Genomic DNA, 24879 nt, shown 5'->3' with positions numbered 1-24879 from the left:
AGGAACCAACTTGATTTATAAAGATGTTATCACACAAATGTGATATATTAAGAAGTAAAATGCAGGAAGAATTTTGTTATTAGATGTTCAGACACTTTCTGTATTTAAAAATAGAATGATTCCCCAACAGAAAAGAACAAGTGTTGGTGAGAATGTGAAGAACAGAAGTCCTTGTGCCCCACGGAGCTGGTGGGAATGTGAAATGGTTCACCTGCTACTGAAAACAGTTAGGTGGTTCCTCAAAATGTTAAACACAGAATTACCATGTGAGCCAGCAATTCTACTCCTAGGAAGATACCCAAGAGAAATGAAAATGGGCACTCAAACAAATATAGTCAGTCCTCATTATTGGCAGACTCTATTCTCTGTGAATTCGCCTACACACTAAAATTTACTTGCAAACCTAAAATGAGCACTTGTGGTGCTGCCACCGTCCTCCGTGGATGTGCGCAGAGCAGTGAAAACTTTCGGCCGCCTGGCGCACGCGCACATTCCCAGCTGAGGTCAAACAAGGTAATGCTCTGCCTTCCTGTTTCAGCTTTCAGACTGTAAGCAGTGTCCTTTTAGCACTCATGCAGTAGCACTTTTTTTTTTGAGTTTTTGTGCATTTTTGTCGGTGATCTCGCTGTTTAAAATGGCCTCATGTATCGTGCAGCTGTGCTGTCTAGTGTCCTAACTGCTAGACGGCCATGACGCGCCTAAATGGAGAAGGTGTGTGACAGATGAGCATCACTCAGGCGTGCGTTACAGCGCTGTTGGCTGTGTTTCCCCAGGAGCAATGGTTCAGGATCTGCTAAGTCCAAGTTCACGATGACTTCACGGAACACAACTACCACGAATGAGAACTGACTGTACTCAGACACCAATGTCCGTAACAGGACCATTCACAACAGTCAATAGGTGGGAACAACCTAAATGTCTATCAATGGAAAAATGGATAAACAGATTATTATATATACAATGGAATATTTTTCAGCCATAAAAAGGAGTGAAACACTTATATATGAGATAACATGGAATCTCAAAAACATTCTGCCAAATGAAAGAAGCCAGGCATGAAAGATCACATATTATAATTCCATTATATGAAATATCCTGAATAGGTAAATCTATAGACATAGAAAGCAGAGTGGTGGTTGCCAGGAGTTGGAAGAAGGTGGGTTATAGAGATGAACTGTTTAATAGGTATGAAATTTTATTTTGGGGTGATGAGAATGTTTTAGAAACTAGATAGAAGTGGTGGTTATACAACATTGTGAATGCACTAAAATGCCACAGAACTGTTCACTTCAAAATGGTTAATTTTATGTTATGTTAATTTTATCTCAACACACGCACATTATGGTCCCCAATTCTGTATATCATGTCAGCAGCAAAAGCTGTTCCCCCTTTGTTCGTTCTTCGTGACATTTGGGTTCTAAAATAAAAAGGAGTTAAAAAGGTTTCTCTTGCCAGGGGGACAGGGGGTAGAAAGGGACAGACTGGGATTTCAAAATGTAGAATAGATAAATAAGATTGTAATGTGTAGCACAGGGAAATAAATACAGGATCTTGTGGTGGCTCATAGCGAAATAGAATGTGACAATGAATGTATGTACGTTCATGTATAACTGAAAAACTGTGCTCTACACTGGAATTTGACACAACATTGTAAAATGACTATAAACTCAATAAAAAATGTTGAACTTTTAAAAAAAGGTTTCTCTTGAACTCAAAGTAGCTGTAATCCCAGCAGAAAAACATGTTTTGCAAAGTGTATGAAGTTGAATTTGAAGCAATGATACATTTTAATACAGTATTAGTGCAAAAAATCAAAAGGTTTTACATAGGTATTCTCCCAAAGGATAAGGTCCTGGTTTTAAAAAGAAAAAAGGAAGGAAGGAAGAAAGCCCTTAACATGCACATCAGTTACATGCACAGGCCAGCCCCTGTGGGAAGTACAAAGGGCTTCTTGATAAACTTCAGCAAAGTGGGATTTAAATGAAATACACAGATGGACAGTCACCAAACTATTCCTGAAGTTTCAAAGTCCTCTCCGACTGGTGAGGAGCTCTTTGCGAATTGGTGGCTGTGGTTCCAACTCCCTGGCAAGATTTGAGGCCTGTTTTCCCTACCTGTGACAAGAGGGTTCTGTCTGAGGTAACTTGGAAGGACGAGCCCAAAGAAGATTGAAAATCCAAGCACGAAGAGGTTCCGGGAAGAATTTAAATCGATGAACTGCAGGTTAGAGAGCCCAACGGCTGTGATCATTCCTGGAGAGGAAACATCAGACCACAAGTTCCATCAGCTCACCCACGGCATGGATGACAAAGAAATACTCAGGCTGTCGCAGGCAGGCTCCCTACAATGTCCCCTCTCTGTCCCATCAGAAACAAGTCGGGAGACACAGGACACAGGACCACCTGGGTCTCTGGTCCAAACGACCCTCGGCCCAGGCTTATTATTATAAACATCACACTCTGCTTTCTTTAGACCAGGCAGAAAACTTTGGACTTTGGTTCTCCCTTAAAAAACTGTATACAAACATTTCTATTACATTGGGGAACCCACCCAAATTTCAGTCCCTGATTACCATAGCTGAGTGGCACAGAGCTCAAATCAAGTCCCAATGTAAAAATGGTCAGTTTTTAATGGCATAGAGGGGAAGATACTTGAGTTAAATCCATCAGAAATACCAACTAGGGGGACTAACATTTAATCTGATTTTTCCTAGTTCAATTATTCTACCTTTAACATCAATTCAACTCAGAAAGTGATGCAGGTTTTTATGTTTTTAAGGTACATCCTGTTTGTATTTTAAGATAGAAATTTATTGTTACCTTCAATCTTACTGAAGGGATTCCTTAGCAAATGTGAAGAAAGAAAAGGAACCTGAGAAGGAAGCTGGCTATCAAGGAAATGGAATTTTACCAAAGAGAGTACAGAAGAGGGCACCAAGCACAGGATCGGGAAGGGAGGCGAACAGGGCGCTGAACTTCCCGATCATGCCCAGCGCGAGCATGAGGGCCGCGCCGTACTGGATCACCCGCCGACTGCCAACCTGTGGGGCACACCAGAGGGCAGAGAAGGGTGGTCACCTCGAGGTCCTCTGACAGCACAAACTTCCATTCAGCCCCGCTCCACCCCCGCCCCAGGCAAACGTGACAAAATCCGCAGACAAAATCTAGGTTACTCTTCAAACTTTTAGTTAAGAGGGGTCAGTTTCATTTCACAATGAGGACTGACTGCAATAAATAGTTACTGTTAGACATCCAGAATAAAAAGACTCCCATCACCTCTCCGTGTTCCCACCCCATCTGGTTCTCGCCGGAGGCTGGCTCCTCTGCTCCCCTTGACTACAGGGACCCTGGGGTTCAGCCTTCAGGTCTCTGAGCCCTGGGCAATGTCACCTCAGTGTGCACCTGCTCCTGGCTCAAGTCCGGGTTTCTAATGCCCACAGTCAATGGCCAGGATGACCTCCTACTGTCCCAAATGCAAAAGCTACACTTTACCTCCTCTTCTCTTCTAAGTTCTGGCACTTAAAACAGACAGAGCCCCCAGACATTTCTGGAACTTCCTCTCCTCCTGGTGTCTTACTCAGGAGAGGTGGCACAACCTGGAGGCCAAGGAGTGCCGATTCTAGAACCCACTTGCCTGGCTCCTGTCCCCACTGCAACTCTAACTGTGTGATGGGCTTAGCGCCTCTGGGTGGCAGGATCCTCAGCTCCGTAACAATGAGCAGTGTCCTTCTGCTTTGGGGATTAAATGAGGCCCCTGGCAAGTATTAGGGTACTTGGCAGCCCCCCATCCGAGCTGGCTGCCTCTGGCCTTTCCTCTGCGCACCTGTCCTCTCTATGACAGACTGACCTTTCTAACACTGTGATTTAGGAGGTCAGTTCCCTGCCTAAGTCTTCTGGCGCTCATACCCCTTGTGGCCAGTTCTCAGACACATCTTTCAAAGTACTACCCCAATGCTACCTCCTCTGCAAGCCTTCCTTGATTCCAAGGCTAGGCTCTCCCAACTCTGGACTTCTGTAGCACCAGGTAGAGGATTTTTCATGCGGTCTCAACTTTATTTGTTAAGCTTGATCTCTGCCTTCCTAGCGACTGTCACTCAGGCAAGGAGAGATGGGGCTGGCACTGGGTTCAAGAATTCTTCACTGTTGGCCCCTGCTCTGTGCTGTTTCCCCCAAGAAGACACCTCGAGGGCACAGACTGGATAAAAGAGGTTCCAGAAACAGCTGGGGTGGCGTCCACAGGGCCTTGCTCGACTTACGGTGAAGAAAAGATGGCTACTTAAACTTAAGTAGTTGAAATGAAACAAATTAAAAAATTCAGTCCCCCAGCTGCACTATCCACATTTTCAGTGCTCAGTAGCATGCGTGGCTAGGGGTTCGCACAGCAGACAGTGCAGGGGTGGAACATTTCCACTACTGTGCTATGTTCTCCTGGATGACGCTGGGCTGGAGCTTCCAACAGCTTCTCAGTGGGCCCAAGGGTCAAGTTAAGAATATGAGTCAAAGCTTTTACTGAGCTGTCTAGCTAGAATCCGTCACAGCTGACCCCGGAGGCCAGCCTCCACTGTCCTCATTTATAGCTCCTCCCACTACAGAAGCACCAAGTGCAGGGAAGCAGTGAAAAGGGTCAATGCAAACTGGCAAATGGAGCAAACTGTGGTATGCTTGGCTGTAGTATATGATAAGGAAGCCTTTCATTTACAGCTTGTTCTGCAGTAAACATTTTTAAGGACCTACCATGTGACCAGCATTTGTTAGACTAGGGGGGGCAGTGGTGAATACAAAGATGAGTAAGTCATAAGCTTATGAGTAAATAATTGTACTGTTGCAACTGTTATGTCCTGTGGGAGTCCAGTGGGAAGAGAAGTTCTGAAAAGTCGGGGAAGGTTCCCTGGAGATGGTCTTGAGGGCTGAGTAAAAGTTCACTGGAGGAAGAGCAACCAGAGGGAACCACCTGTGCAAAGACTACCTCCCACTAGGGCAGAGCCACGCTGGCCCCAGGAATGCCTGAAACAAAGGAGCTTTTATGAGAAGCATGGACGGAAGGCTGATTTGCCTTAGATGCTGTCCCCAAAAAGCAGCAACCAAGCCACATTCTTTGTTCAACAAACGTTAACCCAGTGCCTGTCACACACTTCTGCTCCAAACACCAGGGACATGCCCCAGAAACCTCTCCCTCCTGGTGAATACACAGAGCCTTCACATCTCCTTTCTTGCCACTCACTCCCTGGAATCACCTCCCTGCCTCCTTCTGACCTCCTTCCTGAACCGCAGGCTACTGAAAAAATCAACATTGCATTTCTGACTTTCCAAAGTGTTCAACAAGGTGGTCTGCGCGGAGGAGAAATGGCCTCCCTCTGGGTACCATCAAAGAGCTAGTACAGCCAGAGGAGATGGTGCTTACTCTGTTCCTAGAAATAAACTTAGGGCTAAGTATCATATGATAACAGTATCTCCAGTTTGCTGTGCATCTAACCACATACTGGGACTCTCTGCTAATATTAATTCCAACAACCTACAAGCTATCTTTATAGACAAGGGCTCGGAGAGGTGTTGTAACTTGCCCATGGTCACTTTGGGAGAAAGTGATGGAGCCAGGGCTAAATCCAAAGCAGCCATCTCCCCACCATGTCATGCTGGCCCTCTTTGTGGGACAGATGTTAGAACACTCTCAGCAGAGAGGTCTTGTACATGCAATCCAACCCATCCAACCCTTAGAACTTCAGAACATACAACGGGGTAGGCAGCCTCAACTCTGATCACGTAGTTAGAATGTCCATGTCTGTACATGGAATGCCATTAACTGGATAAAAGATAGCAAATAGTCGAGTTGCCAGGAAATAAGAGGCAGATTCTTTGGAAGAGCCACAGATCAGTTTCTGTATGCTCTGGAAGTCTGATGCAATGGTCTAGACCAGCGCTGTCTGAAAGAATTTCACAGGATGGGAATGTTCTGTATCTGTGCTTTCCTTTGGCAGCCACCAGCTACATGTGACTACGGAGCCCTTGAAATGTGGCTAGTGCAACTGAGAAACTGAATTTTTCATTTTAACGAATTAAAACTTAAATAGCCACATGTGGCTACTGACCATCATATTGGGTAACACACATCTGGATCTAAAATTGTCAGATTTCAGACCTGAGTTCTAATCAGAAAAGCGACTGTACCAAGTCCTTCAGCTGGATGAGAGACAGAACGTGGGCTAGAACTTATGCTTCCTTCTCCCTGGACAGTGATCTTCCATCAGCCACGTGGCTCAAGCCACAGAGAAATTCCTGCTGCAAGTCCTGCCTCCTCACCCCAAGACACCTGCATAGAGGGCACGATTATACCCCCTTGTGAGTCTGCGCAATGAAAACCAATCCCAGGGCTGACACTGCCCTTAAATGGACAAGGCCTTTGCCTGGGGGAAGTGGGTCCAAAGGGATTCAGGGAGAAGATCAATCAGCCCAATTAAAAAATGTTGGCAGGGTGCCTTTCCAGAATAAGACGGCCCCACCCAAGTTACAATAATTACTCCCCCAAACCATCCCAGGCATGTCTTAGGAGGGAACCTTAGTGAGCAGCACCACTTAATCCCTACAGTGATGCTGCTCCATCATGCGGTGATGTGTCTTAAAGGGACGCAGCAAGGGAGCTGGCGTGTTAAACTGTTTTCCCAAGAGCCCCTCTATCGACAGCACCTTTACTCCTGCGTTATTCTGGATTAGTTACATGTCTACATACAGGCTTGTGGCAGCAAACTGAGAGTGAACGGCTTATGCCCCCACTTGACCCCTCCCTTAGCTCTGTGCGCTCAGCATCTGCTTCTCACCACGGGCAGCAGCAGGACTCAGGCACCCTGGAGGAAGTGCCCATCAGGCAGCCCTCAAGTGCCATGTGCCAGGAGCAGCAGGCAGCCGGTGGGGCCACCAGCACACCTGGAGCTGAGCTCTGCGGTGGCCTGGCCAACTTACAGGAAAACCAACTAACACGTCAGGCTTGCACCCTGCGTGCCCTGCTCCCTCTCACCTGGATTTGCAGTCACAATTCACTAAACTAAGTATTAGGTTTCTTTTTTATCTGGTTATATAATCTTGCGGAGAGCTGGGGGAGGATTTCTAATTTTAAAGAGGTTAAACAGTTCTAGAAGGCTCCAGTTCACCCAAGTTCAAAGGATACAGGGCTCAGGTGAGGGAGACCTGTGACTCACGCAGGCAGTCCCAAACAGTGAACCAGTTCCAACAGTGTCTAGCTGTGCAGCATAAAATGGCCAGGGCCAAGCTGCCTTCCTCAACACCTTGAGCAAACAGCGTCCTTTGGCCCAAAGCAACTGGGATACAAAATTTATCTGCTAGTAAATTTGAAAGGCCAAGGAGCAGGCTCCTTTCTGCTGATGCTGGACTGTGGTGTCTGTGTTTGGAGTGGTGTGGGGAGGGGAAACAAGTGGGGAGGACTCCAGACCCAGGCCCTGCTTCATCCTAAGAGACTCGCTACGGCTTGTTTCATCCACTAACTCCACAACAGATTTCATCTGAAAGAGAAGAATGATGCTGCTATAGTTTGAAAATTGCATTAATTCTTTACTGTAGGATTGATTTATTTTTTCCATGACAAGTAGTATCATCTCTCATCTAGTACTTACAACATCTCCTAACTGGTCTCCTGTTTCTACCCTCTCCTCCACCCATCATGGTCTACGTTCATCATAGCGGCCATAATGATCCTTAAAAGAAAATCAGATGGAGTCACTCCCTGAGGGACCCCCTCCTCCGTTCAGCTGTGGCAGCATATCAGGCCTACATGACCTGGTCCTCAGTTACCTCAAGGACCTCGTCTGCTCTTAGTGGACCCAACTCTGCTCCTGCCCTGGGGGACTCCTTGCTAATCTGCAGCATCCCAACCTGATCCTGTGACAGGGCTTCGCACTGGCAATGCCACCTGCCTGAACGAGTGCCCTTTCCCCGGGTACCTGCACAGCTCCCTCCTGCAGCTCCGTCACGTCTCTGCCCAAGGTCATCTTCTCTGAGGCTTAGCCTGACCACCCACCACACCTAACACTCTCCTGATCCCCCCACCCTGCCGCATGTTTCTGCCATACTGATTATGCTTACTGTTTATTGCTTGTCTTCCTCTGCTAGAATGTGAACTCCACAATGATGGGGATATTTTTCTTTTTTTTATTCACTAATGTATCCCAAGTGCTTAAAACAGTAGCCTGGCACAGGGTAGGTGCTTAATAAAAACCTGTAGAATGCATGCAGGAATAGCACCTGAGTGTCTGCCTACCCAGACCAGCCAAGGGAAAAGAGACCTCTATCGGCATTCCAAAAACCCATCAACGAAAACAAAGGAGATGGGGGAGAAGATGATCTCAGAATCAGAGGCCTTCCTTTGGGAACTCACAGTGGCCAGACCAATCAATGAAATGGATCAACACTTAGAGGCCCAATCACTTAATTAGAAAAATATCTGTACCTTAGTAATTCCCAGAACTCCAATGTTGGGACTGGATGAAGTAGAGCCATTCCCAGTACCAAATATGCCATCGAGAACACAGGAGACACCCTCCACGAAAATCCCCCTAAAACATAAAGGAACGGGGAAAAGAGAAACAATCATTCAAGGGAGGAAGGAGTCTAAAATATGCTCTAAATGGTTGTAACCCAAAGGCAGGGCTCACAGACCTGTAGCCTCCACGCTCTCCAGGAGGGGTTAGCAATGCAGAATCTCAGGCCCAACCCCAGACCTGCTGAAGCCGAATCTACATTTTAATAGGATTCTCCATGCTCATTCAACTTTGAGAAGCATGTCTCTGAACCAAACATTAGATACAGGTGTTTAAAAATTATTTCAAAATTAAAAGATTTTAGCTAGAAAACAGTCACCTGTTGTGATCTAAGACAAACACGGGTCATCCATTGATTTGACTTCTCTATTATTAAGATATAATTTTATCAGAAAGGAAATGCTTTGTAATTTTATAAACATTGGGAATTCTAAAAGAATCAGTATATGAGTAACTTAATCATATGCAACAGCTCCATTAGAGAAAGACGAAAAATTCAGGACTGTAAACCCCAACAGAACCAATGCAAGAGATGCTCAGACACCAGCCCACTGGCTCTCATCACACACAGTCCCTTCCGGAAGGGTGGCAGCTGGCTGGGAGAGTGGGAATGATCTGGGCTATTTTCTCTTCTCCGTAGCCTCCATAGGGCCCAATTTTCCCCCAGCATCCAGAAACTAAAGACCAGGTCTTCTGAGAATATAAACTGTCACAACTCATCAACATCTAGATTCTACATACTTCATCTATTCCCACTCTTGTCTCTATGTATGAGTTGTAACTGTGAATAGAAGACTCACCATCTACTCCTAAGAACAGTTGGGAAAACAAGAAATCAAAGAGGACACACATCCACGACCCCAAATCAAGCAAAGAACAATGGCAGTGTCTGGCACTGGTTACAGTGAGTTTCAGGGCTGCAGTGGTCTCACAGACAATGGCTATGTGATTGTCACCATGAGGAAGAAGGGTGGGAATTCTGCTCCGTATCACAGATGAAGAAAATGAGAGCCAAACGGGGGCAGTGACTTATCCAAAACAGTCAATAAAGGGCCCTGGTGCTTGGCTGCTTCTTGCTGAAACTCCTGGTTTCTTCTCAAAGATTATCCAAACCGAAGAGCAAAGTAGGAGGGGCTGGACCTAACGAGATGCTCATTCTCCCAGGCACGCACCTGTTTATCGCATGGATGGGGGGCGGTGGGGCACAGGACAGTCTTGCGCAGGCGTAGTAGTCCCCGATAGACTCGATAATACTGGCCACGACCGCACTGAGCATGCCGATGACACCGGCCGCAGAGACGGTGGGCAGTCCCCACTGAACTAAGGAAGGAAAACAAGCATAAATTCCTCACGCACTTTCTCAGAGGGGCGGGCAAGTTGTCAGGACACTGAGACACTAAGTCATTTCAGTATGTCAAAGGACTCCACAAGATCCACTCAGACTTTTGAAGAAGCTCATGAAAACTTAATTTTTACAACTAAGCCCTCAGTACACGAGATGCCTAACTGTTCTGCTGAGCTGGATGAAGACATCCACAAGCAGAACTGGTCTGCTTTACATCTTTATTTAAAAGAAGAAGGTGTCTGGCTGGAAGAGGAGAGCGTTTCTCTTCCTGCTTCAAAGCCTCACCCAGTGGTTGCTAAATTACAATTTAACACAGCCTGCTGTGCTGGGATAGGAATTCGGACAACAAGGATTCTCAGCCCTGCTGTGCAAAGCATGGTACAAAATAACAGTGCTCCTGCCCATGGGGTGGCATCAAATGAAAAAGCAGAAAAAAGTCATCTGCTAAATTTAAATCCGAACAGTAAAGCATGGCACAAAGTACAGGCAACTCTTCTCTAGTATAATACCAGGACTTTTTTTCCTTTTAAGTAAACCATGTTATGGAAAATTAAAGCGTTTCCTTAAGAAAGCAAAGAGAAGTCCCCAGGTAGCTTCATTTTGAATTTTCAGATTTAGTTAATTTTTATTAGAGATTTTTTTTTCTTTAAAAGTATATCTGTTTGGACACTGAAAGTCATAGATCTTGTTTAATAAAAACAGCATGAGGAACTTTCACTGTTAGAGCAAATAGCCTTTGATGAAGTACCTAGACTTCCTTTCCTTGAACCACTAGTTACAACAGAGCCACTAAGTAGAAAGCACAGTGAAAAAAGGAAGGTGTATAAAATGGTCTCTCGTGCAGGAGCCAACAATCTGGTGAGGGACCAGGACACTGAAGGATCTAGGAACAGTGCAATGGTTAGAATTCAAATGAAGGCAACCCAAACCAGGTCACAATGAGCATCAGTTAGAGAGTCAGGAACTGACACAGTGCCTGTCCGAGAAGGGTCTGGAGAGCTGGAGATGCACGGGCAGGGTGTCCTGGGCGCATCAGTGGGTGGACAAAGTGGGGCAGGAATGGGCTAGTGCTCAGCAGACGGGGCGTGCGGCATAGGGCAGGCAGGTAAGCTGTCTAGAGGGGCGTGGCCTCTATCCCATAGGTACCAGCGGCAACTACAGGTATGGGAAGAGAAAGATGATGCTTCAACTAAGACATGCAGAATATGCCTGGAGTGCCCAGCCCGCCTGGAGCTACTTCACTCCGTGGGGGCAGACCACGGGGTGCAGAGGCAACCATGACTGGGAGTTTAAGGTGCAGGCCCACCAACAACTGGCCTGGTTAACGTCTCATCTCTGTGTTGGTTTGGAACGAAATTCTTCTCATGCAGATGATTCATCAAGCAACGTTTTTGTGTTTTCTAAATCACCTTTTCATATAGTTACCTTTACTGATGTAGCACTGTGGTCTCATTTTAGTGCCTTGATTTTGGGGAAGAGATTCTTATTTTATTTTGCCATTTACTATTTTTCAGAAATTGCCTTTTATTTTCTTGGTCTTTTCACTTTCACTGCTTTCTTACTTTTTCCCCTTTTGCCTGAAGCCCTTCATTTTATTTTAAAAATCTTTATTCCATTTACTTCAGCACATTAAATTTGTAATCTTAATTTTTGATCCCTTTTCCTTCACTAGAAAATTTTGTTACTTTATAATATAGCAGGGTTTTTCAACCTCAGCACTGTTGGCATTTTGAACTAGAAATCTGTATTTTCAACAACCAATTTGGGTTTTCTTAGCATATTAAAGACTAAGAACCACTGTTCTAGATATCTGAACACTTGTCTCTGGATTAAGCCAAACATCAGAGAGCACAGAAGACTACATTCTCTGGCTCCGGGAGCAGCTCTTTATCTAGGGGCTCTCTGGCAAGAGAGGAGCTGGCGGCAGTCACGGGCTGCTGCGAGGAGGAGCCAGACAGCGCCCTGTGCATCATGACATGAAGCACCGGCCCTCCTTGCACACGGGTCCCGCAGTCCTGGGGGAAATCTCTCTGGTCTCTCGACACACGCACAGCTGCTTCTCCTGGGAGTTGCAGGCACAGGCAGAGAGGACACACTGCATGGGCCACGGGGCCTTCCTCCCGCCTGCGCTCCCATGTCTGCTCCTTGTGACTCCCTCACCAACTAACTTATAATCTGAGATAAAATGAGATTAAATCTATGTTTATGAACCATGTATTTTTTTTTAAGGGGGGATAGGCACGCGCGCGCGCACACACACACACAGCTATACACTCGGACCATATGATCTGATGAGAATGTGATCTGAGAAAGCCTAAGCTTTTTAAAGCATTTGTAAATGTGTCAAGAAGAGAAGGAACAACTGCCAGCATCGCCATCATTTAACATGCTTGGAACAGTTATCTTTGACCCAATCTGAATACTGTTCGCTTTTCCTGCTTTTTCTCCTTGTCACAAAACATGGAAAATGTGATTGCTTAACGGGGGAGTAAACTGGCACAACCCGAATAAGCTTAAGATTCAATTCTAATAAAAACCCTAAATGCCGGGAACAGGGCCTTCACAGTAGAACAACGAGCATGTAGTAACCACTGGGTTCACACAAGTCACTTTTAGGATTGGGGGTCTAGAAAGCCCTACACATGAATCCAAGAGATACCTCAGCTGGGGATCAAATACCCCCGCCACCTTGACAAGAGTTACCCAACACTTAAATTGTAACTTAAGATCTATCTCCCACCCTTCGTGAGTATCAGTTTACCTCTGACAGCTGTGACCAAATTAAAGAAGATTATAGCTACCCATTAAAAGATTACACAAATCCCATCGTGCCTGAGCAATCAGCTGATCTTCAGGCCCCTCCCACTCAAGTCTGCTTATTTTGGTGACTTGACTGGTACCCTGCAGCTCTGCACTTGTCTTTCTAAGCAGCTGCCCTCAAATCCTGTCCACCAGACCTCAAACCTGGCAAGAGACCCCTTGTGTCTGCAATTTCATCCCAGTGGAACCAAAAGAACAACCAACTAGTTTATCTGAGAAGGGAGCTGGTTTTAGTCTTTGTGTATTAACTATGGCCCTCTGGGGACAGGGCCTCCAGCCTCCCTTTTCTGCTGTCTAATCCTCTAAGGGCCAGAATGGTAAGACCCTCAGGGAATGTTCTGGGACAAAGTAGGCCTTCTGTGTTGCAGAGCCTTCTGCCAACTTCCCACCTCTCTAGGTTGGGCCCTTGTGGGCTCCTGACCCCTCTGGCCACCAGAATACTTACATGGGTATGGGACCTTAAACCACGGGGCTACCAGAAGCACACCCTGCCTGGCATCAGTTCGAGCATAGAAACCATACTTCGTGCTGTCGGGAGGGAAGACGTCTGTTACCGTGAAGATGAAGCAGAGCAGCCAGGACACAAGGATGGCCAGGATGATCTGAAATGGTCAAAGGAAAAAGCTGTCAGGCCAACTGAGATCATGGTTGTTGGCAGAGCACACACCTTCCTACAGTCTGAAAGTCACATTCCAGAACCCACCACGGTCAGTACTTTGCAGAAAAAATACCACATAACTGGATCTGCTGAAACTCTATTTCTTGAATGGAATCACATTGAGAGAGAGTAGTTTTATGCAGATAAAGTTATTTAGCTCCAAGTCTGGCCAGTAAACTAAGAATAATGGTCAATGTGCCTAAAGAGGCCATGCGGAGTCAGATCTCCTTCAGTTCCAAGGACAATCAATGTCCTCTCACACACTGCTAAAAGGCCCAGAATTGGAATCTTCTACTGCTTTTTAAACTTTTAAACTTTAGGTCCACAGTGATTTGGGTGATGTCACCACACAGACATGGTCCCCCAGGAGGACCTGCTTAAAACTCCTCTTTTCACATAAACATGTTACATATGAACCAAAGGCAATGTTGTCAGAAAAAAAAATAGGTGACTACTCACAGGGAACATTTTGAAAAGCTGTAACTTGTACGCAGTCCATCCTTTCTTGGATTTGTAAATTGGGAGAGGAAATTTAACATTTCTGGCATATTGAGAAAACAGTAATACTAGGAAAATTGTCCTGAGGAGAGAAAGAAAATGAACCAGGTTAAAGGCTGTATGTCTGTGTTAAAAATAATACTCAAAGTTTCAATGGCAAAACTGACCACTGTGCTCAATTCATTTCTCTAAGCTGCTAGTCCCCTATTATTTGGGAAATCACATCTTTTGGAAATGCCATTTTTGGAAAGACATTAGAACTCTTTTTCTTGGCATTTCTTGATGAAATCACCATGTAATGCTTTGGCTAAATATTCCTTAATAAAGTAAGAAAACCAAAGAATGTACACATTGATAGAAAAAGCTCACACTGTGTAAGGAAAAAAGAGAAGATGCCAGATACTGTACAGTATAATCACAACTAGCATACAAGAGGGCGTGTACACACGTACACACACACACACACACACACACACACACGCATGCGTACAAACAGGCAAAAAGGGCAGGATCCAAAATGCTCACAGGGATTGGCTTCAGATGGCAATATGATTTGTAACCTTTTTTCTGTATTTTCTGATTTACTTATAAAGAACATAAACTACTTTTAAAAGGTAAATGGTAAAGCTTCAAAATTTAAGAAAGCTATAAACAACAGAACTCAGCATCAGTAATAACACTCCTGAGAGGGCTCCGTGTGTCAGACATTACACAGGGGTCTTCCCACCCATCATCCCAGCCTTCCGCCACAGCTTTTATAACCATCTGCCTCACAGAGAGACAGAGCCCACAGCCTGAGATCACGCAGCTGGTATTTGCAGGGCAGGCAGGCCAGGGTCCAGCTCTGGAGCCTGGGCTCTGAACTACGCTGCCACACTGCTTGTGAGGGCGGGGATGCATGGGCTGCCTCAGAAGTCCCTCCACCCCAAGTCCCACACTCCTGACCCAGGTACAGTGAATGCTGCAGGAGGCAGCGTCGGCCAGTGACCTGCCTGCAGCAGGACCCAACACATCCTCATCCGTCTGGTGCACTGTGTGTGGCAGGTGTGAGACGGCTTCCCATCAGTGAAACAATGAAGTCGGACAACAGTGTGTCTTATCACCCACAGGAACTCACTCTCTCCTTTATATCCCAAGACAGAGTTGGCAGGAAGAGTGGGTTCTCAGTCAAAGCTAAGCTTAATTGTTCCTGGGCACAGTTCCAATTGCTAAGATGGAATTATCAGCTCCACTGACAGCCGGCCAAGTGCAGCTTCACGGTCACATTCCCAAAGAGGAGTGGACTGCAGCCAGCTGGAGGGAACACTGTGCAGCTCCGCCTTCTCCCCACCTACACGGGTGCTACACTGACCTGGCATCAGGGTCTCTGCCCTGCCACGAAGTCACCAGGCCAGTACCAGCTCAAGGATGAAAACACACCTGGTGCCCAAGTTATTTCAACTCCCCCAGGGTGGTGCAGTTTAACAAAAAACAATTTGGCAGCGAGGGACACTAAACCAGGTGTATTTGAAACAGACCAACATAAAATTTTCCTGTTTTAGAAAAATGTTACTGATTTATTTTCAAGGATAGACTAAGGTCCAAAAAAGCCCTGTATCTGCTATTACTGTTAATCATTACTGCAGGCAGCGCCCCGCCCGACAGTTACACCTGCACTGTGGTGTCACTTTTCAAAGCGTGTTTAAAAAGGGAAGGGGGACGACCCCTAACAGAGTCTAAGGAAGGACACCCAGATTTCAGGCCCAAATCTAGCAACTGAAACTGAGGAAGTGGACTGAGAGGATGAACACTACTCTTCTTCTATTTTCATCCTCAAACACACCTGTGGGGCAGCAGGGCAGGCGGCCCCACCGCAGAGAGGCAGAAGCAAAGGCTCAGGTGAGCCTGAGATCACAAGCCTTGGGCCAGCAGAGAAGGGACAGGATCTGAGCCCTGATCCTCCGGCCAGCGTCCTGTTTACCACATCAGGGGCTTTTCAACTCATGTGACATTTCACTTATTTGTCTGCCTCTGTTTTAACCTTACAGATATTATAGAAGCAACGTATACTAAGATTTAGAAAAATTATAGAAGTCAGGTAAGTAAAAAGAAAGCCAGAATCTTGAAGCCTGCTCATCGTCCTGCCACTGGGGGACAACCACGCAGCACTCTGTGGTCTATTGATTCCAAAGGGCTTCCCTTCCGGGGTTTTTTAGGGCAGGTAGCTGGGTCCCAGGCCCTGGGGTTAGAGAGGGAGAAGGGACTGTCTGATGTCATCCTTGCCCCTGGAGCACAAATAGCTCATCATCTGGCCCAAACTGGAGTCATAATGGACATGCTCCTTCCCAACTAAGCTTGTAGCCCCTGTTGATGCCGTGACCTCAACAAATGGTGACCTGCATCAGCACCTGAGTGGCTGCTTAGCATCCCATTCCATGTGGTGGGCGGACCACATCCTGCTTAACAAGTCCCCTACGGCATGACACTGGGAGCAACAGAGACAACTGCAGTGAATCACCTCTCCCTGGCACCTGTCTGAATAGCTCCTTACGACAAGTTCCTAGGACTAGAATGAATCTGTCAAACAGTGAACATCTTATTAAAAAGCGCTTGATACATACTGCTAAATACCTAAAGAAAGGCTGGATGAATTTACAATCACACCCAGAGACCAACAACGTCTATTTGCTACTCACTGCAACACAGGGTCTTAAACTTTTAAATCCCTACCAATTTCATCAATTTAAAACCCTGTACTGTCATGCATTTTAACATTCATTCTTCACACATGAGAATAGGTATTTCAGCATCGTTTGCAACAGCAAGTATTTTAAACAATGTGCATGAGTACCAGCTGGGGAACGGTTTAATAAATTCAGGCTATTTCACACTACTTGACACTGGGCACTTTCACAAAGAATTAAATAGATCTAAACACACAGTCTTGGAAAGGTGACCTTGACAAATTCTGGAGTGAAAATCAAATTACAAAATAATTTAATGGTAAAGCTGTATATGTGCACATGTTTGTATCTACACGTCTACAGTATGAAACATGGGAGGATAAATACTACATTTTTACTAATTATTTATTCATGAGAAGATTTTTTTGAGGAATAGAGGTGTGGGCAAGGGATTACTATTTCACTTTAGATTTCTCTGTTTAATTACTATTAATTCAAATGCCTAGAATTTCAATGTATTTGGAGGTATAGATAAAATGAGACTTCTCTTAAGTGTCCGGTGACGGCACGTGGTGATTTACTACACTGTTCCATTTTTGAATAGGTTCAAAGGTATACATGAGAAAGTTTTCTGCACACCTGCATCTCAGAGATTGCAAGGAGCCTTACAGTAGAGACAGATGCTGAGCGTAAGCCAGTGCTACCCAAGCGCATCAGGGTTTCACATAACCCCAGGAAGGAAAACTTAGTTCAGTATCTCCCTTGTGGATTAGCTCGGTCAAGATTTGTCGTTAAGATAAAACTGCGAAGTTTCCATTCTTTCTCAAAACTCCAGAACCAGTTTAAACAATGCGGGAATTCTCTCTTCCTTGAAGACGTCTTACACTCACTGCCTAACCAACGCAGCACACCCTTTAGGAATGGAACTCCTTTGACGACATTCTTAACTTTTCTTCCCATCGTCATTGGTATTGCTCACACCTCCATTCCTCCCCTCGCTCATTCACAGCGTGCTCACTGAACACCTGCTCTGATGGCTGCTGAGCCAGGTGCTGGGGGTACCACGGTGGCCAGCACAGAGCTGAGGCCCTGTCCTCACGGAGCTGACATCCCAAGCACAAAAGAGGAACTCTGGAAGCTAAAAACCAGGAGAGCAGAAATGGTTTCAGACATCACGATGACAAGAAGACCTAAAAGCTTCCAGAATTCTAGCACGTGTCTTACTGAAGTTTCAAAGAGAGGACACAGAAGAGAAGGCCTTGAAGAGACAATGGCCAGGCATTTTACAGGACTGAGAACGGACTGGAAGGGACAAAAAAGGAGCTGGAGACCAGTTTGGAAGTGATGGCAGTGAAGACTCAGGGCAGAATCGGGGGCTTTTTCTGGAGGTGGGACAGAATGGTGAGCTGTACATGCACAGTGAGGAAAAGTGAAGGATGAAGGATGACTGTAGGGTTAGTTACAGATACACATCACTATACATACTTATTACTACATATAAAATAGATAAACAACAAGGACCTACTGTATAGCACAGGGAACTATAAGCAATTTCTTGTAAGAATCTGAAAATGTGTGTGTGTGTGTATGTTTAACTGAGTCGCTTTGCTGCACACCTGAAATGAACATTGTAAATCAACTACACACCAATAAAAAATAAAACAAACAAAAAAAAGGAGTAAGGGATATCTTCAATGAACTTGAAGTACTGTGCTAAAGGACTGGCACTGACTAGCAGGATTCTGGCAGGAATCATGGCCCCCTGACAGGTGTGCAGGGCTGTTAGATGTGGGAAGCCACGTCCCCTTCGATCCCAACACACCAACTGCAGCATTTCTGTCTCCTGCCAGTCTGGAAGTATTTCTGAGTCTCATCTAAAGGATTCAGCTTCTCAGTATTTCAATTCATGTGTATGAGACTTAGCATGACCTCAAAAGTCAAGAGCTAATGGCGTCACCATCTTAATTCTTTCCCAAAGTTTAAAACCTTACAAAAACCTCCCTCCACACATCGCTGCCAGATCTGTCCTTGGAATACCCTGACTGCCTGTCACTTCAACAATTCCCTGGCATAAAGCAAATAAGGTTTAAACTACCAGACTAATATGAACATTAAAAATCCCCTGAAGTTTGTGTAAATGTTCAAAATATTCCAAGAGGCTGTCCCTCTTTGTGTTGGTAAAGAGGAGAGGCTTTTACTGTCCACTCCTGGGTGGTCTCGGGACACTTACAGCATGGCGATGCCCCAGTGCTTCCCAGCTCTCTCTCCTGCTGCCTGGAAACCAGAGAGGCCAATGAGGGCCACTGTGGGTGTGATGGTCAGAGGCCCAATGTATTTCAGCAGAGCCCCAGGCAGGCCTAGGAGACCGATGACCACTTCTATCAGTGAGGACATGATGATGGCTCCTTGGATCTGGAACAAGAGAGGACACAGACTTAAGAGCAAGCTGCTTATTCATCACAGACTCCAAATGTCACCTGCAACCACAACTGACAGTTCTGTAAGGCACCAAGTTATTACACATCAGGCATGACACAGCTGGAAAATTTCTGGGGAACCCCCAAAGAAACAAGTGGGGCTGTTTGGAATCTAGCCAATCTAAGTATGACCCAAGAGTATTGCAGAAGTGGACACTAGACACAAAGTCAGCTTGCCTTCTCCACGAATTAAGGCAGACATGATTTATAACTCTCACTTAAGGGACACTACATACAAAACCAACCTCAGAGGAACAATGCAATACAAGGATTCTTAATTTTAAAAGCGAGCCTCTGCAGGACATTTAAAAGATAGTGTTACTGACAATAATTCTAAAGGAATGTATCTATTGTGCCGAGTGGCCATATCCATGTTAATTCTGAACTAATGGTGAATGAACCTACAGGTTTTGGATGACTTGGATAAACTGTCAACCATTCTTCATATCTAAGGACGCCCATGCCCTATTCTATTCAGGTGCACTGTAGCAGACAAGCATTTTTAATTCTTTCCAGCAATACTGGCAAACACTGAGGCTGGAGTGAATAGTTTTGCAAACTGTCAACAAGTCTCTGTGGCTCTTTTCAAAGGGAGCTATGCCCCTGGCCTGGTTGCACTGGAGAGTGTAAGTGGACAGGTGTGTGAGTGCACGGGAGCAGAGGAGAGAGGAAGACGGGAAGGAGGGCAATACACAACAGTGTCTGACTGCACAAAGCATTTCTACATGCTGTATTTTATAGTGATGCCATCTAAATTTAGTCTAACAACAGAAAGGAACGTGTCAGTGGCTGAAAAAGAAAAGGAGAGCTTAGTGCAAGCAACTGTAATTTCTTGGGCACAAACAACACTGAAGCCGAGAAGAAACGCAAAGAAGCCACAAGCAGACAATTTTCATCTTTTACCTCGCGTATTCGGGGATACCAGATGTTCTCTGTGTGTAACAGCTCCGTTGTTCCATTAGCAACCGAAACATCTTGAAAACAAAAACAAAGACAAAATTTTTCTTGGAGTGACACTGATGCTTCACCAGACATATTCATTTTACTCTTTTTAAGAAGAAGTTCCTCCCTGTTCTAAGTATATTTGTATAATATACTTTCCCATCCCTAAAATTCAAGTTACGACAGTATGGCATTATCATACTGAAAGGTGGATTCCCCATCACTAACTTAACCAAGTTTTTACTCAACGACTAAGAGCTCCCAGCTTCTCAAAGCTGACTGAACTGGTGATGCACACTGTTAGTCCCAGCCTCATACAAAGACCAACCTTTGCAAGTAGCTCATTGAAATGCCCAATAGCAAGGTTGCCTGACTGTGGTTTTAAAAAAGTAGATAAAACAGAGGGCGTTTTCTAGTTCCTAAATTAAATCAGTGGTCACAAATTAACTCCTAGGAGCAAGGAAGGAACTGAGGGCTGGAAAACTTTGCTCCTAGAACCTAAAAATTTAACAGTATTTTGAGAGAACAACAGGTCCATCTGCTTTGCTCGAATACCCTATCTGGTCTTTTCCTGACACTGGGTTATTTAAGGATCTTTGCAGTCACTATGAGGGGGATGAGAGTGGGGGATGAAAGTCATCTGCAGAAAAACCAAAGCAGCCAGCTCCTTAAAAAGCAGAGATGTTTCAGAGAAGGGATGCTGATGCAGCAAAGAGAGTGATTACTCGTGGTTCATAAAATCCACTGAAAGAAAGAGGCAGAAAAATAGCACAAACGTTTTTCTCTTCTGTTCCCATATTTATCAGTTTCATTAGCACAGAGAAATGAGGTCCTTTTCTGGTCCTTACTTGCTTTGGGGTTAGGGAGGAACAAGTGGATAGAGAGAGAGAGACAGAAACACGATCCACAGGTTGGAGCGTTCTAAACTGTTTGTTGGTTTGTGTGTCCTCTGCCTGATTCCAGAAAGGATTTAATGCTGCTACAGGCAGCATGTCTGGGCCTCCCTTCTATTACCTGCGTTAAAGGACCCCAATGACATATGTGGAAATAACTGCAATTACCTGTGGTGTTACATTTCCATTTATCTAAAGACAGGATGGCTCGAGCAGGGGCCAGAAATGCAAAAGCACTGGCCTGAAACAGGGGTAACCTAAAAGAAACGAGACCAAAACCATGATCACGGCATCAGGAACTACCGAGGTAGTTCACTATTTGACAGCTTAACAGTCGTTTCCATAGACAAACAGCACATGAGTAAATGCAGGCACACCTGAAGAACGAGCCCCGGTCTGCAAAGATCTCCTCTGCTGTGCAGCCAGGGCCACTGGCTTCCCTGTCCTCCCCTCCTGCTGCGCTCCCCTCCCTAGGGGAGCCCTGTGGGCAGGGCCAGCACCCCAACACCAGCCTCTGCCATCACCACCTCTCCCCTTGGGGGTGGGGGATGCGGGCATCTGGGTGTCTCTGCCCTGCTCAGCTTGTGAGCTCCTTATCAAGCATCAGTGTATGTCATCTGTCTTACCACCCTCCTCCTTTTCTGCCTCCTCCCTTTCAACTTCTTACTGGTTATCATACCAAAATTATCTATCTGCCCCTTGTTATTTCATTTTGTAAGTCAAAAGCTGCCCTAAACCACTGAGGATAAGCATTAAAATCATGCCAGCGATCTAGATCTACTAAGGAAAAGTTATAAATCAACACATATAATATTCTGCTTAATCATAAAAAATACTCAAAAGTGCTCAAACCCTTATTTTTAAAGGACCCAGAAAGCCTGCAGACTGTTAAATTTCCTGCCTACACTGTCAAACTAAATGCCACCATTCAATTACATTTTAGGTACTTCATAATGACTTCATGAGCACTGATGCCACTCAAATTCAAAAGGTTTTGTCATTTATTATCAGAGATGTACAATGCAGCATGTCTGCTGGCGTTACGTTAAGGTGGCTCTGTGGGCTAACACGAGAATCTATCTTTAACAATACTTTGGGGGTAAAATATGAAACTGGCTCATTCTGTTTGCAGGGTTAGGAACTCCCAGATGTCCGGATCATTCTTAAATACTCCCAAGCAGCTCTGTATCAGGGTCCTGGCCAGCAGGACGGGAACCCAGCATGCTCTCCTTTGAGCTGACAACATATCCTGTCCTGAGTGACACAGTGACCGGACTGAGAAACAGTGGCTCTGGCTGAAGGACACGTAGCAGCTTTACAAGTCCAGAGCTGGCACACATCATCCTGAGCCAGACGAGGGTCATGAGTCTTTTGTTGCTCCTCGTCATTTTAACCCTGCGATAGAATCAACTGAGAGTAGGCAGGATGCTGGCTTTACGACACAGAGGCAGGCTGCACAGTACAAACCAGATGCAGTGCTGGTGGCCACTCACATGGACACGCCCTCCACAACCATCCATTAATAATTACCTCCTGGAGGGGCCTGGCGCACAGCACCATCAAAAGTGGAAGTGAAGGTCACCTGAAGTGGGAATGTATATCAAAGGGAAAACACTGCTTGATTTACAAAAATTCTTTAAGCACGATTTTTCAGAACTGTACTGAAAGGGCAAAGGGAAGTCAGCACCTACTCAGTAATAGGTACCATTTCAAATGGTACAACTGGCGTCTGTTTTACTATCATTTCAGATTTCAAGCAATGCATCCCAGGGCAATGTAACATGAACTGCATTTAGAGGTCTTGCCTTAGGACCACTGCGATCAACCCTGCATCTGTGAGTCACTGGATGTGGGAAAGTGAAGACTGGCTTTGGGTTACACTCCTGGTGACATGAGCCTCAGTTTGAACCTGATCATTGCCTGGGCTCCTTTCAGGACAAGCGTTTTTTGGCTTCACCATGATCAAAGGCCCTAAGAGCACTGCCGTAAAGAAGCTCACTCACTTGCACACAACCAGGACCCTGGGCTCCTTTGAAAGTGGGTGTTAATAGAAGATTTCCATAGGTGCTGCCGCAGGCAAAGTCTCTCAAAATGACCCGGAGAAAGATTGCACATGCCGGCTTACGTGTTCACTGTGCAGCCACGCACGCTGCCTGCCGCACGCAGTCCTGAAGGACAGGTAGACGCTTTACAGTGAGAAAGTAACCCGGCCACGACGTGTGGCCTCCATAACTCACAGCGTAAATCAGTGGCTTGACTGAAATATTCTTACGGAAATTTGCAGCAGTAACATATTACTTCATTAAACAAGAGCTTCCCTGAATCAAAAATCAACAGAGCCAATTTTCCAAGAAAGAGACTGAGGATGACAAAGCACCTGATACTCCGATCTGATAAAGTGGCTTTTCAGGCACTTCCCCAGCATGAAGCTGGTCAACCGTGGGCTCTTCACTCACATGATCATCTAAACTTCAGATCCCCAGGCTCCCCAAGCAGACAGGACAGTCTACTCTTAGATTCTGTACTAAAGACTGGAAAGGAAACAAATTAAACTGTGCTTTTTTTTTAAATTGCCTTACTTCTGTTTACTTACATTTTTATTGAAGTACAGTCAGTTTACAATGATGTGTCAGTTTCCGGTGTACAGCACAATGCTTCAGTCATATAGGAACATACATATATTCGTTTTCATATTCTTTTTTACAAGTTACTACAAGATACTGAATATAGCTCCCTGTGCTATACAGTATAAACTTGTTTAAATTGTGCTTTGAATTGTGCTTTTCTTTACACCAGAGGTTGGCAAACTGAACCATGAGCCAAATCTGGCAAACGACCTGTTTCTGTGACTCAAGTTGCCCTGGGACACAGCTCCCTCATTCATTCACGAGTTGTCTACACCTGCTTTTGCACTGCAATGGTAGAGCTGAAGAGTCATAACAGAAAACACAGAACCTAAAATATTTACTACCGTCTCTCTGCGGAAAAAGTTAGCCAATCTTGACTACAGGGAAAGTATATCTTAAATAAGTGAAGATTCTCCCAAAACAGATTTTTGCAAGATTAAAGTTTTTAAAGTTAATGTCACTAGATGTCATTAAGAAAAAAACCTAAGCAGACAGGCACATTTGTAGTGACACCTTCCCATGTCATACTCTAGCTCCAAGACAGCGAAAGAACCTCACCAGACCCAGACAAGTCTTTACTTTGTTCAAAACCCTGCTGGAGGTGCCTCACTCCTCCCCGGCATCCAGGTCAAGCTGTGTCTCTCACCAGCCACTTCACACACCTGCACTCTAGGCAAGCCAGGACTGGGTAAGGTCTTCATTTTTAACCAGTACTCCCAGGGAATCATGAAGTGATTTCCTGGGGACTTGGTGGGTGACTTGTAGAAATCATGGCCAGGAAGTCCTCAGCTGTAGGAGAACACATTAAAAATCCTAAGGAGAGCCAGGACTATGTCCTGGAGGAGGTGCTATCTTCTCTGTTCCTTAAATGATGAATGAAAACTAAACATTAGGAATGAGCTGATGACAGAAGAGCTGAGCAAAGGCTCAGAGGCAAGGCCTGGGTACTATTTTAAATACTCACTTCTGGGTGAGGCTGTGGTACCAGGCACCAAAGACTGACAACCCCTATGCCAGATGAAGGGATTTCTCATTTTGATCACTTGATTCCTTGGGAGTCTGCTTGACACAGGCATCTGCCCAGAACTAAACCATTTAATGAAAATGAATAAAATAGACTGATAATTCTCAGTGCAGAGAGTACACTCTGTGCCCGGCTTCCCCCATCTACCAAGAAAGCAGTCAAGCTGGTATAAAACCTTTCAACGCCAAATAAACATTTATTTGAGTCTTAAACTGCACAATTTTAAAATGTAAAGCAAGTTTGGCCTTAAGGAGCTATAGTTTCAATACAGAATCTGCCATCAGGAGTGTGTGCCTAAGTGCCTTTTAAGAAAAGCAAAACACAATGCAGCAAAGGAAACTCCTAATGGGTAACATTTCCCTACTGTTTACTGTGGTCTGTACGTAT

At 45.2% G+C, this 24879-nt stretch overlaps 1 protein-coding gene across 9 annotated transcripts in view; it reads right to left on the bottom strand.

Annotated features, from left to right (window-relative positions):
- SLC23A2 (solute carrier family 23 member 2) overlaps positions 1 to 24879 on the bottom strand; it is a 112012-nt gene that overhangs the window by 6809 nt on the left and 80324 nt on the right. For all 9 annotated transcript variants that reach the window (XM_074346958.1, XM_074346959.1, XM_074346956.1 and 6 more), the window contains 9 exons: positions 21010 to 21098; positions 19910 to 19980; positions 18760 to 18941; positions 13828 to 13948; positions 13156 to 13312; positions 9718 to 9865; positions 8455 to 8560; positions 2911 to 3040; positions 2115 to 2252 (listed from right to left, as the gene is read on the bottom strand). In XM_074346958.1, the coding sequence (XP_074203059.1) occupies positions 2115 to 2252; positions 2911 to 3040; positions 8455 to 8560; positions 9718 to 9865; positions 13156 to 13312; positions 13828 to 13948; positions 18760 to 18941; positions 19910 to 19980; positions 21010 to 21098 (1142 nt within the window). The remainder of the gene's footprint in view (positions 1 to 2114; positions 2253 to 2910; positions 3041 to 8454; positions 8561 to 9717; positions 9866 to 13155; positions 13313 to 13827; positions 13949 to 18759; positions 18942 to 19909; positions 19981 to 21009; positions 21099 to 24879) is intronic.

The sequence above is a fragment of the Camelus bactrianus genome, chromosome 19 (assembly GCF_048773025.1).
Source record: "Camelus bactrianus isolate YW-2024 breed Bactrian camel chromosome 19, ASM4877302v1, whole genome shotgun sequence".
In the NCBI taxonomy this organism is placed as follows: Eukaryota; Metazoa; Chordata; class Mammalia; order Artiodactyla; family Camelidae; genus Camelus; species Camelus bactrianus.
Note: the sequence above shows the minus strand (reverse complement) of the source record. Positions and strands in the feature narration are given on the sequence as shown.